Source organism: Pongo pygmaeus, chromosome 6, assembly GCF_028885625.2.
Source record: "Pongo pygmaeus isolate AG05252 chromosome 6, NHGRI_mPonPyg2-v2.0_pri, whole genome shotgun sequence".
NCBI classification, from domain to species: Eukaryota; Metazoa; Chordata; class Mammalia; order Primates; family Hominidae; genus Pongo; species Pongo pygmaeus.
The window spans coordinates 142,489,630-142,516,064 of record NC_072379.2 but is presented as its reverse complement, the minus strand read 5'-3'; the positions used below and the strand labels follow the sequence as shown (position 1 = coordinate 142,516,064).

At 45.1% G+C, this 26,435-nt stretch overlaps 2 protein-coding genes and 1 long non-coding RNA gene across 6 annotated transcripts in view; 1 reads left to right on the top strand and 2 right to left on the bottom strand.

Moving 5' to 3' along the window:
- Positions 1–725: 725 nt before the first annotated feature.
- Positions 726–20,142, bottom strand: CASP2 (caspase 2). 3 transcript variants are annotated; one of them, XM_054493672.2, is made up of 11 exons: positions 19,859–20,142; positions 16,701–16,851; positions 15,917–16,084; positions 15,686–15,767; positions 14,088–14,182; positions 13,639–13,815; positions 8,369–8,497; positions 8,130–8,220; positions 4,494–4,643; positions 3,643–3,752; positions 726–3,485 (listed from the first exon to the last, which is right to left on the bottom strand). In XM_054493672.2, the coding sequence occupies exons 1-11, from the start codon at positions 19,930–19,932 to the stop codon at positions 3,354–3,356; spliced, it is 1,359 nt and encodes a 452-aa protein (XP_054349647.1). In that variant the 5' UTR covers positions 19,933–20,142; the 3' UTR covers positions 726–3,353. The 3 variants fall into 3 exon arrangements, with proteins under 3 accessions (XP_054349647.1, XP_063523991.1, XP_054349649.2); XM_063667921.1 differs by lacking the exons at positions 726–3,485; positions 3,643–3,752 and adding an exon at positions 7,984–8,044 and having other exon boundaries at positions 4,510–4,643; positions 19,859–19,985; XM_054493674.2 differs by lacking the exons at positions 726–3,485; positions 3,643–3,752; positions 4,494–4,643 and adding exons at positions 5,328–5,773; positions 7,984–8,044 and having other exon boundaries at positions 19,859–19,985.
- The window catches only part of LOC129039983 (uncharacterized), a 128,147-nt gene continuing 121,718 nt past the window's right edge, over positions 20,007–26,435 (top strand). Inside the window, exons 1-2 of the long non-coding RNA XR_008503517.1 lie at positions 20,007–22,406; positions 22,545–22,670. This is a non-coding gene — a long non-coding RNA (uncharacterized LOC129039983). The remainder of the gene's footprint in view (positions 22,407–22,544; positions 22,671–26,435) is intronic.
- Positions 20,339–23,426, bottom strand: TMEM139 (transmembrane protein 139). Of its 2 annotated transcripts, XM_063667922.1 has the most exons (4): positions 23,385–23,426; positions 22,938–23,035; positions 22,181–22,442; positions 20,339–21,961 (listed from the first exon to the last, which is right to left on the bottom strand). In XM_063667922.1, the coding sequence occupies exons 3-4, from the start codon at positions 22,423–22,425 to the stop codon at positions 21,556–21,558; spliced, it is 651 nt and encodes a 216-aa protein (XP_063523992.1). In that variant the 5' UTR covers positions 22,426–22,442; positions 22,938–23,035; positions 23,385–23,426; the 3' UTR covers positions 20,339–21,555. The 2 variants fall into 2 exon arrangements, with proteins under 2 accessions (XP_063523992.1, XP_054349660.1); XM_054493685.2 differs by lacking the exon at positions 23,385–23,426 and having other exon boundaries at positions 22,938–23,362.

Below are 26,435 nucleotides of genomic sequence, written 5' to 3'. Positions count from 1 at the left end.
CTGTTTCCTACCAAACAAAAAAGTTTTGTTTCTGGTTTGTTATAGGTGGCTCATACCTATAATCCTAGCACTTTGGGAGGCCAAAGCGGGCTGATCCCTTGAGGCCAGGAGTTATAGACCAGCCTGGCCAACATGATGAAACCCCGTATTTAAAAAAAAATTTTGTTTCCTGTGAAAACTTCTGTAGAAAGTTCCTACAGAACATTCCATCTCTTGCCAAATTCCATGGCCCATCTGCACCTGCACTTACCTCTCAGGCACATCCTTTAGATACAATGCACCCCCCAAATATCAACTTACACAAATCCATTGCTTTGATCTCTTCTATGCTGCACTAGAATTCTCTTACAATCTATGCCCACTCTAGAAGACCTTAAATGCAACCAGGTAAGAAATGGAATTTTACTATCTTCACTCTCCCATCCTTCTATTCCAGCCCAATCTGTTATGGCAGCCTACATCTCATAGTCTAAATAATCAAGAACCGGCACTGTTTGCTAATGACTTCCATTTCATCTGTGAGAAATCCCAGGACTACGCAAACTGAGATGGGCCCACACCTGCATATATTTACAGGATCACAGCAGCAAAATAAGAAGGGGTTTTCAGGTCTGGATATGCCTTGTGAGGTGGTGAGGAATGCTGCAGTGTAAGGGGCTAAGGAAACGAAATCTGTGGGCTTCAGAGGACTGAGTATCTACAGAAACATATTGAGCACACATCAGTAATAAATACGAGCATTTATTTGGCACCTGATGGCAATACAAAATCCTGGCAGTGGGAGTGGAAAGATTCTCGCTCTCAAATACTTCCATACTGTGTCAACCCAAAGGCAGGACTTGGCAGCAAGGCTTCAAACCACCCAGCTCACAGAACAAGTATTTATTGAGCACCTTGACTACTACAGGCCTAGCATTTTGCTAGGGACCATGGGAGATGTGAAGGAAGTTATCTCACACATGATATGTCTTCAAGGAGCTAAAAATGCCAGTGGATAAAAGCAAAACACATGGAAAAACAAAGTACAAATAATAATCCGTGTATACTGTCAAAAGGAACATTTTATCAAAAGGTAGGATTGCAGCTAAGGTTGGCTTGCCTTCTTCCCTCTTTTATTCAACAAACATTTACTGAAGACCCATTATGTGCCAAGCACTTGGTACACGATGGTGAATAAAACAAACAAGGTTTCTGCCCTCATTTACAGCCTGGCAGGGGAGACAGAAATGAACAAGTAAGAGTAGCATACATATAAACTGCAATAAATGCAATGAGGGGAAAAGACAAGATGTGGTGACAGACACAGAAGTAGACTGCTCAGGGACTGAAGGGCCCGGGAATGGTCAAGACTTGAGGAATAAGGACACCACCTGAGTCAAGAGTGGTGGGGGTGGAGAGCTGAGAAGGCCCAGGAAGAGGGCAGGAAACAGCACAAAATTAGAAGCTGAGAGGAGACCACTCGAGCTGGAGCTTAGCAAGAAATCACCATTTAATGAGGTTCAAGAGGAAGGCAAGAACCAGTTCTCATAAACCAAGGTGAAGAGTTTAAATTTTAAATGAGGGGTAATAGAAAGCAGAAGGGTTCTAAACAGGGGGGTGATCAGATTTATATTTAAACAACCAAAACCTGACCAGGTGTGGTGGCTCATGCCTGTAGGCCCAGCTATTTGAGAGGCTGAGGTGGGAAGATGGCGTGAGGCCAAGAGTTCAAGACCAGTCTGAGAAACATAGTGAGAACTCACCTTAAAAAACAAAAAACACCAAACAACCAAAAAAAAAAAAAAAAATTAAAAACCAAAACTACTCTGTTATGTGGAGAACAGACTGGAGGAAGAAAGAATGGAAGTTTTTTTTTTTTAAAAAAAAGGTCTTGGCCGGGCACAGTGGCTCACGCCTGTAATCCCAACACTTTGGGAGGCTGAGGTGGGTGGATCATGAGGTCAGGAGATCAAGACCATCCTGGCTAACGGGTGAAACCCTGTCTCTACTAAAAATACAAAAAACTAGTGGGGCACGGTGGTGGGCGCCTGTAGTCCCAGCTACTCGGGACGCTGAGGCAGGAGAATGGCGTGAACCTGGGAGGCAGGGGTTGTAGTGAGCCGTGATAGCGCCACTGCACTCCAGCCTGGGCAACAGGGCGAGACTCCACCTCAAAAAAAACAAAACAAAACAAAAAGTCTTGAAGAACAGGGAAGTTGGGAAGTTTCAGATAAGCAGGGATAAAGGTTTCTAGGTTGAAAAAAATAACATGTATGGCACTGAAATAAAGGCCACATAATATCAAAGGAGAGTTTAATACTGAAGCAGAAAGCAGGAACAAAGAACTACATTACATCTTTGAGCGTTTACATGATCCAGTAAAGCAGGATTCTAGACAGATTTGGTGGCAGCAGCCAACAGGATGAAATGAAGGTAAAGAGGGGAGACATACGAAGCAGGGAGATAGCTAGGAAGCTTTTCTAGAAATCTAGATATGAAGTGCAGGTTGACTGAATGAAAGTGGGAATAGTAAGGGAGAGAGATGGACATTTCTCAGGAAGGAAACAGATAGAGAGGTGGTTACAGAGTCTAGGGAAACACACCATTCTTCCTGGCCTTCTCTGATGCTCCCCACGAGGCTCATTTCAGTAACAAAGCTCAGAGAAACAACCAATGAAAGATCTTTGAGACTTCCATGGGCAAAGATCAATAAGGTACAAATGCAAGGCAACGTTGGCTGACAGGCTGCGGTGCCTTGAGCCCAAACGAGCCAAGAGTGTCCTTCCACTGGGTGGCCCTGCAGTACTGACGGGAACGCACAGGCCGCTTCTGGACACTGCAGCAAGGTGTGTCTCCAGTCATGTTTGCCTCTTCAGAGCCAAAAGATAATGTCTACATTAAATCTGGACATCTTCCAAACTCTCACTCTAGGATAAAAAGGGCAGAAGATATGAATGAAATAAAAGATAGGAGACGGTCTCTCAGACATCTTAACTAATGTAATAAAAGCAATTACTAACATGCCATCTACAAAAGCTGGAACTGAACACAAATATGGGGAACTTATATGCCCTCTCCCCATAACCACACTGTGTTTACAACTTCACTTGTCAGGCTCTTCAACTGCAGCTGAAACATTCCTGGCAACAGGTCCAACCAAGGCTGGCTCTACAGGCAGAGGGCTTCACAGAAGAGGAGCTGGCCTGGAGTCCCACACTCAAAGGCAGAGATGATGGACACAGGAAACAAGTCTGGGAGATTCCCACATCCCTGAGGGGGCAGAACAGAAACCGTGCATCCTGAAGATCAAAGGCTCTATCACACCTCCTGTGGTCCAGTGACTTCCACTAGGCGTGGATGATGGGGAGGTGACATCATGTGGGAGGGTGTCCTGGGAACAGGTAGAGGTGGCGGCACAGAGTGCTGCAGTATTCAGACATCTCCTTGCACCGGTGGAACTCTGTGCCAGGAGCATAACCTTCCCGATCCTTGATAAGTGCGTTCACCTGGAGGGGCAGAACCAATAGGCCCAAGTCTGAGAATCTTGGGCGTCAGGACAGCAGCACAACAGAAAGGGGAGACAGACTATGAAAGAGCATTCAAGGATGGAGGAAAGTTGAGCACTGTGGAGACGCACAGGGGTCACGGAGCCTGCTGGCTCACCTTAACCAGCATGTCGGCCACGTGCATATCACAAGCCCGCTCAGAGAACACTTGAGCAAGAGCCTCGATGTACCAGGAACCTCGTTTGGTGTTCCGCATGGCAGCAGTCCCTGCAACCAAAAGGGCATTAATCACAGTGTGAATGCCATCACACAGCTGGACTTCCCAAACTAGGATCGGCCATGGCACCTGCACCCTCCCCAGTCAGAGAACCCAGCATGAAGAATCCAAGTCTAGGAGGGTACACTCTTTTGGATTATTGGCATACTTTGGAGATACCATAGGTCTGTTTCCAGACCAGCTTAAGAAAGTGAATATGGCAATAAAGCAAGTCATACAAATTTTCAGGTCTCCCAGTGTATATGGAAGTTATGGTTACTATCCTACAGTCTATTAAGTGTGCAACAACATTATGTCTAAGACATGCATATGCTGTAATTAAAACATACTTTATTGCTGAAAAATGCTAACAGAGGCATGCCAATAGAAAAATGGTGCTGACAGATGCTCAAAGGATTGCCACAAACCTTCAATTTGTAAAAAGCAGCTGAACATCCCAAATCCAAAAATCTAAAATGCTTCAAAATCTGAAACTTTCCAAGTGCCAATACGATGCTCAAAGAAGGTGCTCACTGGAGCGTTTTAAATTTAGAATATTTGGATACGGGACACTCAACTAGTAAGTATAACGCAAATATTCCAAAATCCAAAAAAACAAAAAAATCCAAAATCTGAAACACTTTTGGTCCCAACACTTCAGATAGGGGATACTCAACCTGTACCTGTAAAGCACAATAAAGCAAAGTGCAACAAAATGAGGTATGACTCAACTCTTTTGGAACTCAAAGTACCTTTGAGGCAGGCATAGCCGCATATCATGTCTGAGCGCGTGGGCAGTCTCATCTTCGGCAACTTTTCTTTACCGGCATCACTCTCCTCGCACCCAGGGGATCCTGCGTGGTTCTTTCCATCTTGTTGGTCAACTCCACGATCAGTCTCATCTGTAACAAAGGCAGACAGAATGGACAATGATGTTACTTCTTCCTCTCTCTCTTGGGCCTGTCACAGGCAAGCCCACGTTCCCTACAACCTTGAAGGGGAAGAGCCATTTCCAGTTGCTGCCTCCAACCTATGGCTGATAAACTAAAAAAAAAAAAAAAAAAAAAATTATTACTCTCTCAGCATGCATCTGTTCCTCAGGGGATGCCTCATACACACCGGGCACCACACTCAAGCACATGCACATCTATGTGGTTGGAGCAGTTCCCACTCTGTATAAGACAGGGAAAATGCCAAATCAAATACTCCTTGTAAATGGAACTGAAAATCAAAATCATCTAAGTCCAAAACTCACTTGTTCAATTAACAATATGCCTGGGAGTCACAGTGCTTTTTACTGCAATACATAATAAAACACTGATATATTTGATTACATAAACAAGAAAAAACAAGGTAATAAACAACAAATACGGTTACCATATGTATGCTATATAAAAATCACAACCTCGAACTATGTATCCAAAAAATAATAAAACTAAGTATGATCAGTTGTTTCCAAGGTGGTTTTGATATCTTCGAAGCACTATGTTTATTAATTTCATAAGATAAATTAGAGCAAGCATCCAAGATTTAAGAAAAAAATTTTTTAATTTATTTTTTAAAATAACTTTTTAAATCTTTTTTTTTTCTTTTTTTTTAAATAGAGATGGGGTCTTGCTACGTTGACCAGGCTTGTCTTGAACTCCTGGCCTCAAGTGATCCTTCTGCTTTGGCCTCCCAAAGCGTTGGGATTATAGGCATGAGTCACTGCACCTGGCCTTATTAAAATTTTAAGAGGAAAAACTTAAAATGGGGAGAATTTGACTATTTTCTCCCAGAAAATTTAAAAAGATCATCCTTATTCAATTTTAGCAGTAATTTCTCAACATACCCTGAGCAGATCCTTGCTCTTGATACAAGCCTTATGTATCCCAAGACAGACTCTTATTTTTGATGATGTTGTTTTATTTTGGGTGTGGGCAGGGGTGCTGTCAGTAGGAAAGACAGATGGGGAGGACTCTCAGGTCAACACATCAAAAGTAACAGTATGCTCTTTTACAGTACTTCCTGATCCATGCAACATCAAGGGAGCCTAGGAAAGAAGGGAAGCTTCAAGAATTGGGGGGAAAAGGACCAAAGCACAGATTTAATAAAAATGTGTCAAGCAACTGCCATGTGTTGGGCACTGTCTTACTTTAAGGCCTAGGGATAGAGTGAAGAGGAAATTCCTGCCGTCATGGAGCTTACACTCCAGTTTAGAAGCTGACTGGGGCAGGGGGGTGGAGCTTTTTCTAGACATTAATTATATTAACCAAATACAGCAGGAAGACAGGTGAACTCAAATTTTCAACGGAACAATTGGCTACTGGTCATTCCTTGAAGGACTGAATTTCAGAAAAGTCAGAGAGACAGAACAAAAGATTCAGATTACTCCAGAAAAGAGCAATTACTGCTTATCCAGATCCAATAGTGTATTAAATCCCTGGATATAGGAGGAGAAAATCACAATTTAACTGTCGTTTTGTTAGTAAAGACGCCTAAAGGAAACAGGCCAAGCTAAAGAGAAAGGAGAATGCCTCTCTCACCTTTACATCACAGATCCATCAATCAATAAATGCCATTGGTTCTTTTGTCACAATATCCTCATATTTGTTTTTTACACAATACCTACAGTTTTTCAGGCAGATTAATTTTCATCCATTCATTCAACATTTATAAGTGCTACCTGCATCAGGCAGTGCCCTGGGCCTGGGGATAGAGCAGGGAATGAAAAGCGAAGTTCCTGACCCATAACCTCTTTCCTTAGTGCAGCCCCCTCCATGGCAACCTTGCTGGAAAAACAGTTCATCACATTATTTCTTACTTAAGCTCCCAACTGTTCCTTACTTTTACCTGCAGCTGTCCAAAATCTCAGTTATGACTAAAGGTTTGTAATGAGGTGAACCCACTTCATTGTGACCAGCTACATCTCACATACTCACACAGATGCTGTTTTAAAATCAGATCCGAGCATTTGTTTGGGAGGAGGGGAGATACAACATGCCCTCTGAATCTTAGTGTGCTTATCATGTTGTATTGTTTCTTTCCCACGACAGATACTACTCTATAACTATGTAAATCAAATTACTCTGGGTACAAATTAAGCCTTATCCTATCCACAAAATCTCTTTAAACTACTCGCACTTAAAATGATCTACTCTTACTGCATACTCCTTCCTAAGTACAGTTTGTACCTTGCTAATTTCACCTTTGCTTACATGAGGCCTGTGAACTAGTCTTAAGCTACTTCATGTATATTTACTTTATTTTCCTGAGTAACTGGTCTGCTCCTTAGAGAGGCTGCATTTCTTCCTGCTTTTGTGGTAGTAACCGCCATAGTCTGAGTCATATCGCAGGACCTCAGCAGACTATATTCTGCGGTAATATTAGATCAGGATGACAATAATATTAGCTATTTACATTTGGCCACACGAGAGATTAAAACAGTAATTATTTGAATGTTTGGACAAAGTGACCTTTAAAGCAAACTATAAGCCCTTTATGACACTGATCGTGTTTTAGGAGTTATAGCTGGCATATTTTGTGGATGTGCTGTGCGCCAGGTACTGACCTGTGTAAGCCCTTAAATGCATAATCTCATTTAACCATCACAAGCACCTTATGAAGTAGGTACAAGGACTATTTTCATTTTATATTGAGGAAACTGAGATGGAGGGATGCCATTTAACTTAACTTCACATTGCTAGTAAATGGTGAAGTCAGAATTTGACTCCAAAGTTAGGGCTCTTAATTACTATTATTTTCCTCCAGGATGAGAAGCATGCCTATGTGTCCTTTTAATCCTCGTCCTGCAGTCCTGGCTCTTAAAGGAGTAAAACAGACTGCATGAGAGAAAGAGGGGCAGCAGCAGCTCACGGAAAAGGAAGAGTCAAAGGCCCACACGGATTCTGTTCTGCTATCCTGCATGACCCACGAATGGTAAGAAAGGAGGCAAGCGAGGAAGTGTAGGTAAACAGGGAAGTATGTGGAACAAGTGAAAAGGAGAAAGAGTGAAAGAAAGGAGATAAAATAAGAAGGACAGGAAAAAGACAGATCAAAAATCCATAAATGGAATGAGTAACCAAAAAAAGGGCACCAGCGTTAATGAAGCACAGAAAAGAGTAAGAGTTCTCAGAAAGGAAGGCAAAGACACTGATAAAAGAGACCTGAGAACAGGATATGGTGGTGCACGGAGAGCTGACCAGCCTGAGAGCCATGGGCTGCCCAAGTCCCAGCACACCCCATGCATTGGGAGACACTTACAGAGCAAGAGAGGCGGTGGCAGCAGTGAACAGAAGGAGGTGCCCAAGGGATCCAATAGCACCTGAGAGGAGCAAACAGGAAAGTGAGAGCTGGTGGGAAGCTGCCCAGGAGCCACCACCCAGGTGCTGGTCTGCCAGGGCACTCACCTCCACGGCAGGCCTGGATGAAGAACATTTTCGGTTTGTTCTGTAGGCTTGGGCAGTTGGCGTTGTCAAAGAGCTGAAAAACCTCTTGTAGCTGCCAGAAAGAAGGAAGAAGGGAGGTTAAGCATTCGGCGGGGCCTCCTAAGTCCTACACATGCAATAGTAGCCATCACTCGACAGACAGCAGACAGGAGGTAAAGCAGCCTGGTTTCAACAGTTGGCTTCCACCAGGGTATCCGCACCTGGAGCAGTTTCCCATCCACACCATAGATGGCGCCCTCCACACCATGCGAGAGGAGTGCCACGATGCAGGAGTCCGTGACTCGGTGTGCTGGTAACTGTGCAAAATTCTGGAGTTTCTCTTGCATTTCCTAAAAGAAAGGAATGTTTAGTGTTGTGCACTAAGGTCAGCACCAATATAAGCATCAAAGTTTGGTTTCTTTTTGAAACCCTAAGCTATTAGAAGACAAAACGCTTTCTGTATATTCCTGTGGTCAATGATAAAGAGACCTTTTGAGAGACTAAAGAAAGCTATGGACTCACCAGAAAAATGCATATGAGTTCAGACACAATATTCTGAATATGGATTCAGACTCACTGAGATAGGCAAAGAGCTCCTGGATTAAAGAAAGTTACTAAAGAAGCTAATCATGAGCTGGTCAACTCTGATTAATTCCCTGTTCATAACCAGATCCTTCATTAGAGCAACTGCCCTTGTATATAAATGGCACAAGGGTGACTCAAAGTGTAGCTATGAATAAGTAACATGCACATTCAGCTACAAGAAAATAAACTGTTCTGTGACAGCATCATGTTAGTAGAGAACAGCAATACTTGTATGTTGTCTTCTAAGATTCTAAGCATCTAAGAGACAGTGACGATGTCTGTATAAAATGCTTTGTTTCAGAAAGAGCGCGCTATGAAGGAGGATTCCGTACAGGGCAGTAATTACATACACAGGCCCCGGGTTCAGATTAATCTAGGTTTGAACCTTGGCTTCATGAGTTGGAACAACTTATTCAGACCCTTGATACCCCAATTTTCACTTTATAAAAAAAAATTACGAGGATATTTTCTCTAAGTTTGTGAAGATAAAAATGAGATATTATGACAAAGGACTTGGCCTGGGCAACCTAGCAAGACTCCATCTTTTAAAAAAGAAATTAGCCAGGCATGGTGGTACATGCTTATAGTCCCAGTTACTCTAAAGGCTACGGTGGAGGGATCGCTTGAGCCTAGGAAGTTGAGGCTGCAGTGAGCTGTGACTGCACCACTGCACTGTAGCCTGGGTGACAGAGAGAGACGCTGTCTCAAAAACAAAAACAAAACCCGATCACTGTGTCTGGGACACATTGCAAAAAATGTGCCGTTATTACAATGTGCACGTCTATTAAAGAGTATTTTTCTCAAAGAAATCTATTACTGGTCAATGTTGTAGTCCAACTTAAGAACTCTTTCCCTGTTTATCTTTTTTTTTTAAAGACAGTATCTCGCTATGTTGCCCAGGCTTGAGTGACTATTCCCAGGTGCAAGATCACTACTGATCAGCACAGGAGTTTTCACCTGCTCCATTTCTAACCTGGGCTGGTACACCCCTCCTTAGGCAACCTGGTGGTCCCCCACTCCCAGGAGGTTACCATATTGATGATGAACTTAGTTTGGACACCTGATCAGCATTAGCACACTACAGCCTAGCACTCCTGGGCTCAAGGAATCTTCTTGCCTCAGCCTCTAGAGTAGCTGGGACCACAGGCATGTGCCACCATGCCTGGAGAATCTTGTTTATCTTGCACTAAGTTGCGATACATGAAGAGCACTACCTTAAGCATTTGGTCCATCCATCAGAAAGTTATACTGTGTAACTAAAGAACATAATAATCAGGCACACATGTTTAAACCTATGCCTCCCTCTATAATTCACGATGTCTGGGTCTTCTGAGATGGGCAGAGAGAAAACAAGTTCATTTTATTATAAACTTGAATAAAATGTATGAAAATAAGTAAGTTATCTGGGTGAAGAGTTAAAACACACATATATTTAATCACACACACTGTCAAAATAAAAAGCACACTTCTATAATATAACATATTGCAGTAGTTCTCAAAGTGTGGTCCCTAAAGCAGCAACAGCAGCATCACCCAGAAACTTGGAAGAAACGTGAAATCTTGGGCTCCAGCAAAATGTGTTTTAACAAGCCCTCCAGAAGACTGTGATATGTTAAAGTTTGAGAGCTACTAATTTATCTGTTCAGAATACTTCTGTTTGTAGATAAGTGAGATGCAATTACATAAAATATTTGAAAGTCTACAATATAACTAGAAATAAAGAGACTGGTGTTGTTGAAAACTATGTGTATTTTCTAAGTAGAAGCCAACCACAATAATAGAAATCTTAAGGTAATGACAGATAATCAAAAAATTCTTTCAAGAATATATAATTTCAAGAGAATACGTAAGTGTGAATGTTCCTCTGGAGCTGACGCTAATAGAATTCAACATTTAATAGTTAAAGAAGTTAATTTTGCTCAAAGAAGAAAACAAAGGCCGGGCACCATGGCTCACGCCTGTAATCCCAGCACTTTGGGAGGCCGAGGTGGGTGGATCACCTGAGGTCAGGAGTTCGAGACCAGCCTGACCAATGGGATGAAACCCTGTCTCTACTAAAAATACAAAAATTAGCCAGGCGTGGTGGCATGTGCCTGTAATCCCAGTTACTCAGGAGGCTGAGACGGGAGAATTGCTTGAACCCGGGAGGCAGAGGTTGCAATGAGCCCAGGTCACACCATTGCACTCTAGCCTGGGCAACAAAAGTGAAACTCCATCTCAAAAAAAAAAAAAAAAAAAAAAAAAAAAGAAAACAAAAATTATATACGTGGACACTGAATCACAAGCATTTTGAATTTAGTGAGATTAGGTCAGTAAATAGAAAACAATGTCCAAAAAAACAATACACGCACCTTGTAACCAAACTTAGTAAGACTAAACCATTCAATAAATGGGGATTAGACATTTGGAGGAATTTTTCCACAAGTAGCATAGCTTAAAATAGGATCTGCAGATTTGTTTTTGATAAAATTACAGTACTTCTATAAATAGCAGGGTTCTTAACTCCTAAGTGTATTTTTGGCTAGGGGTTGGGGGACATGTGAAGAGAGTAACTTGTGAACCCTCTGAAATTATATGCTAAATTATATGGGCAGCTGCATTTTCCAGGGATAACCCATAGCTTGTCCCTACATTTTCAAAGCAATTTGTGACCCAAATGTAAGCTAAAAAAACAATACCACATGGTAAAAGGCAATTTCCACTCTGAAGAGCACCTCGTTTCCTAACATACGGTAAATCATAATTCTAGAACTAGTAACCTCATGAAGTAGATGCAATAAAAATTTGATAACAAAGAGAAAAGTGAAAACATTTGGGCAGTGAGAATACCAATGTTCACTGCAGCACTATCAGGGGAAGAGGAGTCTCTAAAGACTAATTATACTATTTCCTGTTTTTAAATGGAATTCCTCTCTCAAGTAAAAAAGATTTGATAAGGAAAAGAAAAGAGGATCTTTTTTTTTTTTGGTTCTGTTTCTTTGCTTGCCGAATAGCTATACGATAAACGAGTTGAGTCTCTAGGGAGATCCCACCAGGAAGAGAGCATTCTGTGCAGATGCCCAGTGCACCAAATTATGACACCCATTGCAACTACCTGGTTTATAACACACGCATTTCTTGTCCACACACTGTTCTCCCTGCCTAGGGTGGCTTCAGTAACTTCTATCCTTCAAGGTCAGCTTAAGTTTTGCCTCCTCCATTTATCTTTCTGATCATATCTACCTAGGCGCTTCTTCTTCTTAGCTATGACAGAAGATTTTTTCTCTAATCTTGTTTGGTCGTTAGGAATATAAGAGGACACACTTCCTTTTATGCTGATGTCAAAACTCCCCATCTGATCTTTAAAATCTGTGGCAGCTCACATAGTCCCCCATATAAGGTGCTTGAAGTTCCACTCTACTGAAATTCCAGTTACAGAGCAATTCAACCAAAGAATTAGAATCCAATAGGTCACTGAATATGCATCAGGCTTACCATAAATGGAAATGTTATTTATGAAGTGAGCTCATAAACTCACCAAATCTGACGGTCTTTGAGAAAACAGCAGTATATAGCTGACTTAGTAACTCAGTATCGTATCTTTAACTATTAGACATGTAAGATCCTTTATCAGCTGCATATAACTTGAAAAACCATGACATAATAGATTTCTAGTAAAAGAAATGGCTAGACCAAAACCTCTAAGAAAACACACACAGTGCACATTTTGTTAAGTGACCTTCTGTAGGAATTATGGCTGGTATCCTGCCCTTTGTCCCTTTATGCCCAACAGACTTCTCAGGAAAGCATATAAACTACCTGAATACTTGATGACTGAAGCAGCTGTTCCTGCCGTGGCTTTGAAGCAAGGGTGGATTTAACTACATTGCATATGCTACAATGGGGAAGCTGGCAAAAACAGCATGTAAAGGACAACACCCAGGTACCTGTGGATGAAACTGGCCTTGCCAAAAATATAGTAAATACATAATTACTCTCACAGAAGGAGGGCAGCTAAGAAAGAGAAATGAAGACTACAGACAATGCTGAATGGAAAACAAAGATCCTCTATCCCAACAGATCAAAGTGAATCTCCTAGAAATTTTAATTTCACCACTGACAACCTCAAAGCAAGTTTAAGAAAGTTCTACTATTCTGGAATCAAAATAAAGAGTGAATATGAATCTACAAATGGGCCATTATTGATTGCAAAATAGAAACCCTAAAGGTCACAAAGTCAGTTGTGCAGTACAGTAACTGAGGTTAATGACGAACAGGCCATAATGAAAATGTTTACAATTTCTAGAAATCTAGTCCACAAACAATCTACCCTATGATATGACTGGTGATTACACAAATGTTAATACTTTCCCAGCCAGGTGCCATAGCTCATGCCTATAATCCCAGCACTTTGGGAGGCTGAGGGGGATGGATCACCTGAGGTCAGGAGTTTGAGACCAGCCTGGCCAACGTGGCAAAACCCCGTCTCTATTAAAAATACAACAATTAGCCAGGTATGGTGGTGTGCGCCTGCAGTTCCAGCTACTCAGGAAGCTGAGGCAGGAGAATCACTTAAACCTGGGAGTCAGAGGTTGCAGTGAGCCGAGATTGCGCCATTGCACTCTAGCCTGGGTGACAGAGCCAGACTCCGTCTTACAAAAAAAAAAAAAAAGTGAGAACCCAACCGCGGACTATTATTACTTTATGAAACCACAACCTGAGATGTCAACACTAAAATGGCTGGCGGGCCCTAATTCTTTCTTACTAGATTGCAAGGTGAGAGGCAGAACAGAGTGAGTAAAAATGTAAGTAGAGTAAACCAACTTTTAAGACATATCCCAGCAGGCACAAGAGCAAAAGATGTCTCTGGTCCCAAAGTGTTGTTCAGTCCTCTAATTTACATGTCAATTTTTCCCGCCTCAGGTACCTGTGCAGTCTGGTCACACAAAACATGGACGTCATAGTCCAAAAGCTTGAAGAGGGTGACTAGAGTACTGTGGTCCACATCCCCTCCAGAGCGAAATTCCAGTTCTTTCTCTCCAGTGAAGTGCACATTGCTCAACACCAGTGCTAGGCCACGAGGCCGAGACTGCAACCTATACGCCTGTGGAGGAGACGCCAGTTAGACCATGAACGTCTTGATAACAGATGATTCTTCGGCTAGATTAGACATTTCAAGAAAACAAAGACATTGTATTTTTCTTCTTAACCCCCAGCAGGTAAAAATAGACAAATGCTCACAGAAGGCATTTAACCAGTAACAACTTTCTGACTAATAAGGCAGAAAGGAAATGTACATGCAAACTAAGTTCAGGCTCCCAGGAAGGGTGTCTAATTTCCCAACTCTCTTCCTCTTGTCATTATGCAAAAACTCACCAGCTGGAAGTGTGTTTGATAAAATTCAGGAGTGCAAGGCTTCACCTGAAGGCAGACAGGACCATCTTTATTGTCTAGGGAGTGTTCCACAGTATCTGTGGTATAGACAGAAAACCAAAAAACTAGTATATAACTTAACCATCAATCTTAATATGTCATTGTAACTTCAGACATCTCTTGCAACTGGCTTGTGATATTGGTCTCACTCACTCCCCAAACCTGTAAGCTTCATGAGGGCAGAGACTCTTAGTTTTAGCTCACTAAAGGATTCTCTGCACATAGCCTGCATGTAGCAGATGCTCAACTGGCTGAATGACTGAATGGGCTAGCTGATAAAAGCCTCGTTCCAATCACTAGGCTGCTCCATCAGCAGGCTGGTGGCCCCAAATGTAGTCTTTTCTCATTCAGCTTTTTAGAGGCCAATTGAGCATGAACTTCCTGCCCATCCAAGCTACTCAAAGGGCCAATTATCATAAAAACTGTTATCTGGGGTGGAAGGGAAATGGACCAACTATTAATAACACCCTGCCTGGGCCGGGCGCGGTGACTCATGCCTGTAATCCCAACACTTTGGGAGACCAAGGCAGGCAGATCACGAGGTCAGGAGATGGTGAAACCCCGTCTCTTACTAAAAACACAAAAAATTAGCTGGGCATGGTGGCACGCACCTGTAATCCCAGCTACTCAGGAGGCTGAGGCAGGAGAATCGCTTGAACCCAGGAGGCAGAGTTTGCAGTGAGCCGAGATCGGGCCATTGCACTCCAGCCTGGGCGACACAGCAAGACTCCGTCCGTCACAACAAGAAAAAAAAAAAAAAAACACAAACTCCTGCCTAAACTGTCCTACTAGCCCTTAATAAATTCACTGACAACTGTTCCCAATATAAACTATGTCTCAGCTGGGCATGGTGGCTTACGCCTATAGTCCCAGCACTTTGGGAGGCCTAGGCGGAAGGATCACTTGAGGCCAGAAGTTTGACACCAGCCTGGGTAACAAAGTGAGACTCCTTCTCTACAAAAAATTTAAAAATGAGCTAGGTGTGATGGCATGTACCTGTAATCCCAGGTACTTGGGAGGCTGAGGCAGGAGGAGCCCTTCAACCCAGGAGTTCAAGGCTGCAGTGAGCTATGATGGTGTCACTGCATTCCAGCCTGGGTGACAGAACAAGACCCTATTTCTTTAAAAAAAAAAAAAAAAAAAAAGGCTCATGTTAGGACAAAGCCAGATACCAGACAAGAAAGGGGAAGTCAATCTGGGACACCCCCCTCCTTTTTATTTTATTTTTTGAGACTGAGTATCACTCCGTCGCCAAGGCTGGAGTGCGGTGGCACCGTGTTGGCTCACTGCAATCTCCATCTCCTGGGTTCTAGCAATTCTCCTGCCTCAGCTTCCCGAGTAGCTGGGATTACAGGCGCCCACCACCACGCCCAGCTAGTTTTTATATTTTTAGTAGAGACGGAGTTTCACCATGTTGGCCAGGCTGGTCTCGAACTCCTGACCTCAGGTGATCCACCCGCCTCGGCCTCCCAAAGTGCTGGGATTATAGGTGTAAGCCACGGCGCCTGGCCTGGGACCCCTTTTAGTCCATCAATTCTCACCTGTTGACAGGCGGAGCTTCTTGTAAAGGGGACAGGACTCACACACCGGAAAAGGGAGACTCAAGTCGTAGTCACAGCTCAACTGTAAGAAATCAAAACTCATGATGACAGACCTTAGGGAAGTGGTCCAATCCAAATACAACAAAATCTAGTCTCCCTCACTCTGACTTACAAATTCCTTTCCAGTCAAACTAACTCTTCCCAACACCCCATATTACTAAAGCTTCATACCGGTGGGAGTACATGCTGAAGCCCAGAAAGGGTGGTGAGCAACATATCCTCCAGGTGGCCTTGCTTGGTCTCCCTCAGTGCTTCACAGAAGGCATCAAAAGCTTGGGGACCCCTCTTAGGCAGCAAGTTGAGGAGTTCCACATTCTGGCTGAAACTGCCTACTTTGGCCTAAGACACAAGAATAAAACATGAAATCATATTTACTTCTCTAGCTATAATTCTGCTTCTCCACATGAGCTTCCTAGTAGTGGCCTCATCCATCTCAAGAATTCTTTTTACAGGAAAAGTATATGTTTGGGTGAAGTCCTTCCTGTTATTCTTGAGTTATATATCATTTCTCTCAAATGCTCTATGGTAGAAGGGCATTTCCATTTCTTTAGAAAGGTACGATATCCAGCTGGGTGTGGTGGCTCACACCTGTAATCCCAGCACTTTGGAAGGCCGAGGCAGGTGGATCATGAGGTCAGGAGATTGACACCATCCTGGCTAACACAGTGAAACCCCGTCTCTACTAAAAATACAAAAAATTAGCCAGGCATGGTGGCACCTGCTTGTAGTCCCAGCTACTTGGGAGGCTGAGGCAGGAGAATCACTTGAACCTGGGAGGCAGAGGCTGCAGTGAGCCAAGATCGCGCCATTGCACTCCAGCCTGGGAGACAGAGACTCTGTCTCAAAAAAAAAAAAAAAAAAAAAAAGGAAGAAAGATATGACATCCTTTCCATATTTTGTCATGCTCTATTCCCAGCCCTATGATCAATTTATCTTCTCTTTTGCCTCCAGATACCTGGATGAGCTCCCTCATTTCCAAGGTGATGATGTCCTTCTCCAGAAGATGTTCTAACAATTCACTCAACAACAGCTGTTTGGCTAGCACCACTCGGTTCTTTTTTAGAGTTTCCTGATGATGAGGATGCATGCCACACACTCCCAATATCCTACAGATAAAAGGTAGAGGGAAAGGCTGTCAAGTCACAATTCGACACAGAAGAGTGGAGTGGAAGAGGCATGAATAGGAAGAACAAAAAGACTAAGACTTATAATAACCAAGATTATGCATATTTCTTGAATCTGGTTAAATCAAAGATGCACTAAGCAGGAACACATTGATCATAAGAAAATAATGTCTAATTCCTATGGTTTATGTTCAGCTGAGATCATCTGAGATGAATGGTCTGACTAGGGGAGGGAAATATCTATCTTAAGCAAAATAATACCCCCAAGCACACATATTTATGAGAAGGAATACTTCTCTGATATACCAATTTTAATAAAGAGAATTATTTCAGAAAACATCTCACATTATCTAAGCTGGTGAAAGTGATGTAAGTTTATAATGATCTTGGATGAGGGCTAAAATAACACTATGGCAAAAACTCAAGCCAATGGCTTTAACAGAAAATAAATGAGGCAGATACTAACTCTCTTTCACTAGTGATATAAACATATAATTACATGTTTTTTAAAACTTTAAGTTTCAGTGACAAAATGGCTCCAGAAATTATCAGAATCCTGTTAAGATGTGGATAAGCAGAAAGTATGACAGAAAGTCATAGTGGATAGGTATTTATCTATTTACTTTAAGAGTCTCACTATGCCACCCAGGCTGGAGTGCAGTGGCTATTCACAGGTATGATCCCATTACAGAGCAGCACAGGAGTTTTGACTTGCTCCGTTTTTGACCTGGGCTGGTTCCTTAGGCAACCTGGTGGACCCTGGCTCCCAGGACATCACCACACTGATGCTGAACTTAGTGTGGACACGTGACTGGCATAGCACACTATAGTCCAGAACTCCTGGACTCAAGCGATCCACCTGCCTCAGCCTCCCAAGTAGTTGGGACTACAGGCATGTGCTGTCACCTCCAGCTAATTTTGCTACAGGCTTGCAAAGAGATCAGCTTCTGCTTATAAACTAAAATAATCCTATTGCCAATATATGTCATCTACATGCCTAGTTTACATAAATCCAGAGTTCTCTAGCCTGCCCAGTCACATTTTCCAAATATGTGACAACAGGAAGGGTGGAACCTGATAGCAGTGAAGACACAATAACTTCCGTTTATAACTTAAAAACCTACTCTAAAATGCATCCTGATTTCTAAGGTGTTAAAACATGAGGGGAGGCCGGGCACAGTGGCTCATACCTGTAATCCCTGCACTTTGGGAGGCTAAGGTGGGCAGATCACCTGAGGTCAGGAGTTTGAGACCAGCCCGGCCAACATGGTGAAACCCTGTCTCTACTAAAAATACAAAAATTAGCCGAGTGTGGTGCTGCATGCCTGTAGTCCTAGCTACTCGGGAGGCTGAGGCAGGAGAATCGCTTGAACCTGGGAGATGGAGGTTGCAGTGAGCTGAGATCATTCCACTGCACTCCAGCCTGGGTGACAGAGCAGACTCCGTCTAAAAAAAAAAAAAAAAAAAACGGGAGGGAAAAAATGTGTATCTTAGAATCAGTGAAATACCACACATCTATAGAATGGATGCACTGGCTTGGAGATGTTATTGGATGAGAGATTTATAGTTACAAGAGGGAAGAGCAAGGTCCTGGAGGAACTGGGAGACCTAAGATAGCAGGTGGGATCCTAAAACAGATGAAGTGGGTTGGAAGCAGCCAATGAATCTGAGGTTCGGAAAACTGAGTCTGAAACTCCATTTTTCCTTCTTTTTACTGTAATATTTCCGTTACCCCAGACTTTCAGGAAAAACCGGCTACAAGAAAAAGAGCTATACACATTAAAAAACCTATTTAAGAATGAATCACTTTCGAATACGTCAAAGCAGTAATAACGATCACATATAACACTGCAGCTGGGATACCAACCAGTGGTGCAGCAGATTTCTTCCATTAGTTTACCAGTAGTATTCGCTCCTTAAATCGCTCTCTTCCTCTGGTTTCCATGACAGCATTCTTTGGGAGTCTTCTCTCTGCCTACCCAGTTCCTGTTTTCTTTAGAGGGCCTTTGGCCTGCCCTTAATATTGATATTCCATTAGGGACGCCCCTTCAAAGAGCCTTTCCCTAGGCAATCTCACCCATACTTGCAACTTACTGACTTATAGCTCTTAACTCTCTTGAGTTCCAGACTTGAATTTTCAATCAACTCTTTAATCCGAAGCATCACCCACTCTGCACACCCGCTCCTTCCTCTACTCCGTAGTATGAGAGTCTTAAATGTGAGCATTATAAAAGTTTGCAATTATTTAGAATTTCAGGACACAACTGGAAGGGGAGGAGGGGTGAAGGGCACCACGGAGTTCCTACGTCTTAATTCTGTGTCCTTCTGCAGGTTCCCTTTGCGAAGACCTTAATCTTCAGTCTCGAGCAGGAGGCATTACAATGTTCTCCTGGGTGATGACTGCCATGAAATGGAATGACCGGGGCAGAGGCATGGACACTTGGAGCCACAGGAACCCCCTTGTTCTGCCAAAAGTACTCAATTTCCAAACCCTGTATTGACTTCTTTGAAAATCTGGTCATTCTATGCAAAGCCATGCAGATCATGATACAATCAGTACAAATCAAATGCACATCAGGCAGAGCACCGAGGTCTGCAGAAGGGCTCGTCGATTTTTAAGGGGACAGAGTATGGTCTTTTTATAGTCTCCCTCATAAGAGAGCCAGAGGAAAGGATGAAGAATCTTCAAGAGAAGCCAAGAGCGGGCAGGACTGCAAAGACCTCCCCTTTAGAACCCTCGTGGGTTGAACAAAGGGAGGCTGGGGCAGTCTTTTCCCACGAGAGACAAGGCCAAGAGGTCCGCCCGCGGGCCCCTGCGCGGAGTCAGGCTCGGGGCGGCTCGGGCGGGCCTCCCACCCTTGGCAGGAAGCGCGGACACGGCTGCTTTCCGGGGCTCCGAAGGGAGGGGGGCTGCAGGGCTGCACGCCTGGGGGCCACGCTCCCCTTCCCTGGGCTCCCCTAAGGAGCCCTAAGACCGTTCCCTACTTACCTGCGTCCCCTGTCAGCGGCCATCAGCTCCTTGTGCTCGAAGGTGGACCAAGACCCCGCGGTCGGCGCCGCCATTTCCCGCTTTTCCCGGGCTCTGCGCTGCGCACCGCCCACAGCCCAAACAAACCGGGGGCCGTCGCTTCCCCCACATCCCCCCCGCCAACTGCGGACACACACTGCGCCTGCGCCTGCGCCCTGCCGCGCCCACACACCAGGCCACCCCGTCCCCGGCGCGGTGCGTGCGCAGGCGCAGAGCTCTAGCGGCGGCCGCGCGGTCCAATGCGGTGAAGTGGAGTGCTCGGCGGATAGACAAAAGGAGGGGAAGGAGCGGGGCGGGGCAAAGGGCGGGGAAAGAGCGAGGGCGGGCGGGTGTGCTCCGTTCGGCCCGGGAATCCGATTGGTTATCGATTCCCGCGGAAATCACCCCGGTGCCTCTCGCGCCCCCTGGCCGGCCTATGGCGATAACTTCACGGAGACGGGCGTGGCTGGAGTTTTGCTTTATTGAAGTTGAACGGTTGGGGCCAGGCTGCGAAGGAGACTGAGAGCGCGACAAGGCCTTGGACAGATGCCCGCGCGGGGAAGGAAGGCTGGCTTAGGAAGGGGCGTCAGCTATGGTTTAGCAGCTTCCAGCGGCCGAAACCTACATCATAGCCGCAGCACACAATTCCAGGAAACCTGGTGCTCAATATTGGGATCTCAGGAATCAGGACCGGCGGCTGGGGTGAAAGCCTAGCGGTCAGAGCGCAGGAGTGAGGCAGAAGCTGTTAGAGACTCTTCGCAAGTGGCCCCGGGGCTACATATGGATGATTCAAGAGGGAGTCTCCTTGCCAGAAAGCTCACGTTTCACTCCTTCTGGCCTTCATACCAACCCATTGTTAAAACTGGAAGTCCCTCCACCTGGGGCCACTGACTCCACTGTTTTCAGATAGGATGGGGACCCTGCACTGGAGACTGCTCTCTACCCCCTGGGCAGGAGAGGCACAGACACTGCTACGCACGCGGAGCAGAGATCACCAGAGCTTTGACTGACTTTGCTCGTCCAGGAGGCTGGGGACATGCGTGCCCATGCTCAGCCCACCCCCTCTGTAGAAACAATTGGTCGCCCATTCTGTTTATAGGAAGTCTTCCATCCTGCACCAGCAGCTGTCCCTAGACAGGGATTGGGAGACATGCAAGTGGCTTGGCTTCCTATTACCTTGTGTTGAAAACACAATAGGCTTTGGGATCAGGAGTTCATTCCAGTTATTTTAATGTTATTTACTAGCAGTGTGCCCTCGTGCACATTATCAAACTCCTCTGACTCTTGGAATCCTCATTTTTCAATAATAACTCACAAAGCTGTCAAGCCTAAGGGATCTAACAGCTCGAACAGCACCTGGAACAGAAGCAATAGCCGCCACTCAGAGGTTACTTTTTCCTTCTCCACCTTCTCTGGATCACCTCCCTACCTCATCCTCAATCTAACGCTGGAAATATTGGATATGGGGTAGGTCACCAAATGTTGCCAGAAGACTCAAATTATGCCACCCATATCTCAGCTGGGAAGGGCTTACCGTGGCCTGACTCTCCTCGGGGTCCAAGTCCCCATTTATGATGTCCAGGCAGAAACATAGTTTGTGACACATAGTAGGCGCTGGAAAATGTTAGTCAAATGAAAGAGGTCTGGTGTGGAGAGAAGAGAAATCTTGGGAGAGTCATTTAAGGGGGTGCCCAGTTGTCTTCATAAAAAACACTGTCATCATCAGGGTGACCAAGGCAGACATCATAGGCAGGGGGTGGAGTCAGAGGCTCTAATCTGGGGACTGCTCCCAAGCTCCGCAGATCAGGAGCAGTGGACACAGCCCGTGGTCCCCGAAGCCGAAGGTTGATTGGAGCTCTTCCAGGGCTTCCTTCCTGGGCCATAGACCCCTCTGAGGCCATTCGCCTCTGTTCCAGTTCGGCTCTCCTGGACCCCTCTGGATGGCTAGGTTGTTCCTCCTCAGGTGCTGGGGGTATCACAACAGTGCTGTAGGGGGGTGGTTGGTCCAACTCTTGGGGGCGGCACTGGGATTCTAGTCCCACCACGGCCTCTTCATAGACTGGCACTTCAAAGGCTTCATTGTCCCTGACGGAAGAGAAATAAGGCCATTGGTGGCTTCCATGAAAGAAGCCCTTTTTCCCTTTTTTGTCTGCTATGGGCAAAAGATCCTCTGTTGGCCTCTGACCCCTCCTCCTGCTGATGCCAATGACAGGAAACCAGAGACTCTATGCCTCAGAGACTACAGGGAGAGAGGGAGGATGGGCCTAAGGTGTATTTCTCTTATGATGCCCACCCTTAACTCACCGTGCATTGCCTGAGGGCCCTGAGATCTCAGTCTGCATTGATTGGAGCTGGGACCGAAGCCCCCATTCCAGAAACCGGACCAGGAGATAGGCAAACAAGAAGAAGCCACCCAATGTGAGAAAGAAATAAGCAACAGGGGTGATGTCCGTCTTTATGCCCAGCAAAGCCAGCCCCAGTAGGAAGGAGGCGCAGCACAGGAGGAGAAGCGGCTTCTCCAGTCTCCCCAGTAAGTACATTGGCACCATGGCCCCTCCCCAGGCTCCTGCAAAAAGACACACAGCTATTGTGTCTACACTAGCAATTGGTGTCATGGCTGTGTCAGATACCAAAGTAACCATATGATATTTCTTTGTTTGGTTTCTAGGTTCTTCAATCTCAAATCAAATAAATAATCTGTACAGTCCCCTCCAGCTCCGAAATTCTCTTTATGTCTTGGAGTGTGTGGAATAGCCAGGAAACCAGCCCAGGAGCTTTGACTCCCAGCCATTCTGTAAGTTGACTGTGTCATGGCTCTGCCTTCTTTCCTTTCTCCTTCCCTGTAGTCTCCCAGCTCTGTCCCTTACCACCATCCAGGATCCGGTCCTGGGCACGCCCTGCCTGGGGCTTCAGTGCACACTGGCATCTCTGGAATTCAGGTGATGGGGCAGGCCCTGCCCTTCCTCTGTTATTGCTCCTACTGGATCTCCACCCCCCACCTCCCCAGCCAGAGGCCCTCAATCCAGCCCTGTTAGAGAAGAGGGGAGGGAGCCCCACTTACCCTGTCTGACTCTGTCTTTTCCTTTCCTCCGGTGTCAGCCCATGCTCCAGGTGGAGGGAGAAAGTGCACACAGGTGCACCAAAGCCACAGGGACGCAACTGCTTGAGAAACAATTGTACAGGCAAAGGCCCAGCACAATGGCCGGAGGCCCTGATAACTCCTGTCCTCTTCTAGACCCCACATCTGCCAGGGCCCTCCTCTACCCTCTGTTGATCCTAACTCATTAAACTCAGTTTGCAAGTTTCCTGCCAGGAGTTAGCCCAGTGGCTGGGAGGCGGTGGGCAGGGGAACCCTTTTCTTTCCTTGTAACAGCAACAACCCGAGGCAGCCCATACCCCAAAAACAGCCTGTCACAAGTTGCCAGCGCTCTGTGTAGCAAAGAAGTGCAGATTCCCTCCTCACACTTCGGTCCCAATCCCATGACCCTCCCGACCCTCGCACCCACACCTGTCTCAGGAGTTCGTCGCTCACCTGTCTCCACAGACTGTAGAAAGTAGATGGGGTGGGGGGTGGGGGTAAGGGCTGGAGCGGGTAGGTGGAGCCCACTGGCCCCACCCTCTTTTTCTGTCCCAATCCCTCTGTTCTGGCCCAGTCAGTCTCCGCCCCTTTTCTCCCTAAGGCTGACTTCCAACTGCTGAACCTTGATTTGTTCTGGTTTTTACTCTCTCCACCCACCCATACTGTACCCTAATGAGAGTGCACCCCTGACTCCCAATGATCTTTGTACTTAGGACCTGAGTTAGCATTAACCTTTCCCTCTCGGCGCATATTGTATGTTAATTACAGCCCTGGGCAGTTTACCTTCTCTTTGGGTAATTTACCTTGTGCGTCTCTCCCAAGTGACTGGAAGCAGAGACCTCGGCTTATTTAATCTCTGTAGATCATCATACAGTGCACTGCACACAGAAAGTAATGCTGTGGGCACGGAATGGTGTGTCCTGCTTCCATTGCCCAAATGCTATTTTTATGGACTCCCTGTTTTCTGCAGACCTGTCAGAAGTGTTTGTGTGTATACTTCTTGACCCAGTTAACTCTTGAGTCTTCAAGATCCTCCTCCGAGGTGATGCTGCTTTGGAGCCTGCTCCAGTGTATCCACACCGTTCCTTCCTAAGTCTGTCCCAGCATTTACCTGATTATGTAGCATTTTTCTGCTTACTGATTTTCCTTCCACTGTGAGTTTCTCAAGGTGCGTGATTAGTTTTAATCATCTCTGAATCCTGGAAACTAACATGGTTCCTGGCACGTGGTAGGTCACTTAACTAGAAGGCTCCCCTCTCACCAGGCCTCACCACACTTGTGAAGATCCAGGAGCCGTTCTTTTTAGTTGTGGGTCAGGCAGTTAAGTCGGAGTAGGGTAGGTGCTTGGAGGTAGAGAGTGAGTAGAAGCATACTTTGTCCTTGAGCCAGAGAGTGAACAAAACTGGGCCCCGTTCCTTCAGAGGGTGACCAGCAGACAGACCGAGGTAAGCTGCAGACCATGGGCACAAATCCAATCCAGGCTCCCCAGGGACAGCTGGGGTGGGGAAGCATAGCAGAGGGTGTGTGTGTGTGTGTGAGAGAAAGAGACAGAGAGTATGAGAATGAGAATAACTGTCTGTAGTGGTATATAAGTGTGGGCACTGGTGGGATATTGAAGAATCTCTGTCCCAGAGCCCCAGATCGATAGCGGAGAGAGGAAGGAGACATTAACAGGAAGGCTGTGGGAGTCTAAACAAGGTGTGTCTCTATGCAAAGTAGGCACAGGAGTGAGAGGGGGCTGATTGTTGTTCTGTTTCAGCCAATTTCCTCACTGTTCTGCTCATAGGGGGAAAGTACAGTTGGAATCAGGACTGCAGTCTACAGTTAACATATGAATAGAAGGAAATTGGCCAAGGGTCATTGGTGTGTGTGATAGGAAAGGGGGTTTGTTAAGGAGTGAGTTGTGGGGATGGGAAGGTGTAGGCTAAGAGGCACGGGGCCAAAGGGTATGGGCCTGAGGTGTAAGGGGAGAGTCTGGGAGAGGCAGACCTTCGTAGCTTAAGTCTCTTGGTTGCCTGAAGGAGAGTACAATAGACAAGAACTGGATCCCAACTGGAGAGGCTAGGCTGCTGGCTGGCTGTGCCCGTTCATGAATTCTCAATTCCAGTAATGTAAAATCAATTTTTTAAAATTGCATTTGTTAAAAGAAAAAACATGACAATATTTAAAAGCTAAAGAAAAAAATTGTCTATCTTCTTATTATCCTAACACGGCCATTTAAAACATTTATATATTTCTTCCAGACTGTCCACATGCAAACCAGAATATGCTAACCACTTTGTATCTTTAAAAAGTTTTATACTTAATATTGTATATATTTCACCTTGATAAAGACCTTATTGTAGTAATTTCAAACAGCCGTGTAATATTTTATTGAATCGATATGCCATAATTTGATTAATATACCCTCATGATATGTTGCTCAATAGCACTGAGCCTATTTCACTCAATATTTTTGGCCATTAAAAATAATGCAGGTTGCCGGGCGCGGTGGCTCACGCCTGTAATCCCAGTACTTTGGGAGGCCGAGGCGGACGATCGCGAGGTCAGGAGTTCGAGACCAGCCTGGCCAACATGGTGAAAGCCCATCTCTACTAAAAATACAAAAAGGAGCTGGGCATGGAGGTGTGTGCCTGTAATCCCAGCTACTCGGGAGGCTGAGGCAGGAGAATTGCTTGAACCGGGACCCAGGAGGCGGAGGTTGTGGTGAGCCGAGTTTACGCCATTGCACTCCAGCCTGGGCAACAAGAGTGAAACTCTGTCTCAAAAAATAAAATAGTTAAAAAAAAATAATAATAATAATGCAGGCTGGGCGCAGTGACTCATGCCTGTAATTGCAACACTTTGGGAGGCTGAGGTGGGCGGATTGCTTGAGCACAGGAGTTTGAGACCAGCCTGGGCAACATGACGAAACCATGTCTCTCCAAAAAAAAAAAAAAATACAAAAATTAGCTGGAGGTGGTGGCACACGCCTATAGTTCCAGCTACACAGGAGGCTGAGGTGGGTGGATTGCTTGAGTCATGGAGGTCGAGGCTTCAGTGAGCCGTGATCATGCCACTGCATTCCAGCCTGTCTGCATTCCAGACCCTGTCTCAAAAATTAATATAATAATAATAATAATAATAATAATATAAGAGACAGAAAGTAGATTAGAGTTTGCTAGGGGTGGGGAGGCAGAGGGAGAAATGGAGAGTAACTGCAAATGACTTTCATATTGGGGTGGTGAAAATTTCTAAAATTATATAATGGTGATGCTTGCACAACTCTGAATAATTCTTAAAAAAACCCCACTGCATTGTACACTTTAAAAGGATGAATTATACCTTTGTCAATCAAGGAAAATGACTGAGGCAAGTCTCAATCATTTTAGGAGGTTTATTTGCCAAAGTTAAGGAACTGCACCCGGGAGACAAGTCTATGCCTTTTTTTAAAGATGATTTTGGTGGCTTCAATATTTAATGCCTTTGTCTGGCTCAGTG

Excerpts from the sequence above, each read along its gene's own strand:
- CASP2 (XM_054493672.2), bottom strand. The coding sequence starts at position 19,932 with ATGGCGGCGCCGACCGCGGGGTCTTGGTCCACCTTCGAGCACAAGGAG. Across the intron at positions 8,498-13,638 it reads TGTGTGACCAGACTGCACAG|GAAATGCAAGAGAAACTCCA; the intron begins GTACCTGAGGCG and ends CCTTTCTTTTAG. Across the intron at positions 8,221-8,368 it reads TGGATGGGAAACTGCTCCAG|CTACAAGAGGTTTTTCAGCT; the intron begins GTGCGGATACCC and ends TCTTTCTGGCAG.
- TMEM139 (XM_063667922.1), bottom strand. The coding sequence starts at position 22,425 with ATGGTGCCAATGTACTTACTGGGGAGACTGGAGAAGCCGCTTCTCCTC. Across the intron at positions 21,962-22,180 it reads GGGCCCTCAGGCAATGCACG|GGACAATGAAGCCTTTGAAG; the intron begins GTGAGTTAAGGG and ends CTCTTCCGTCAG.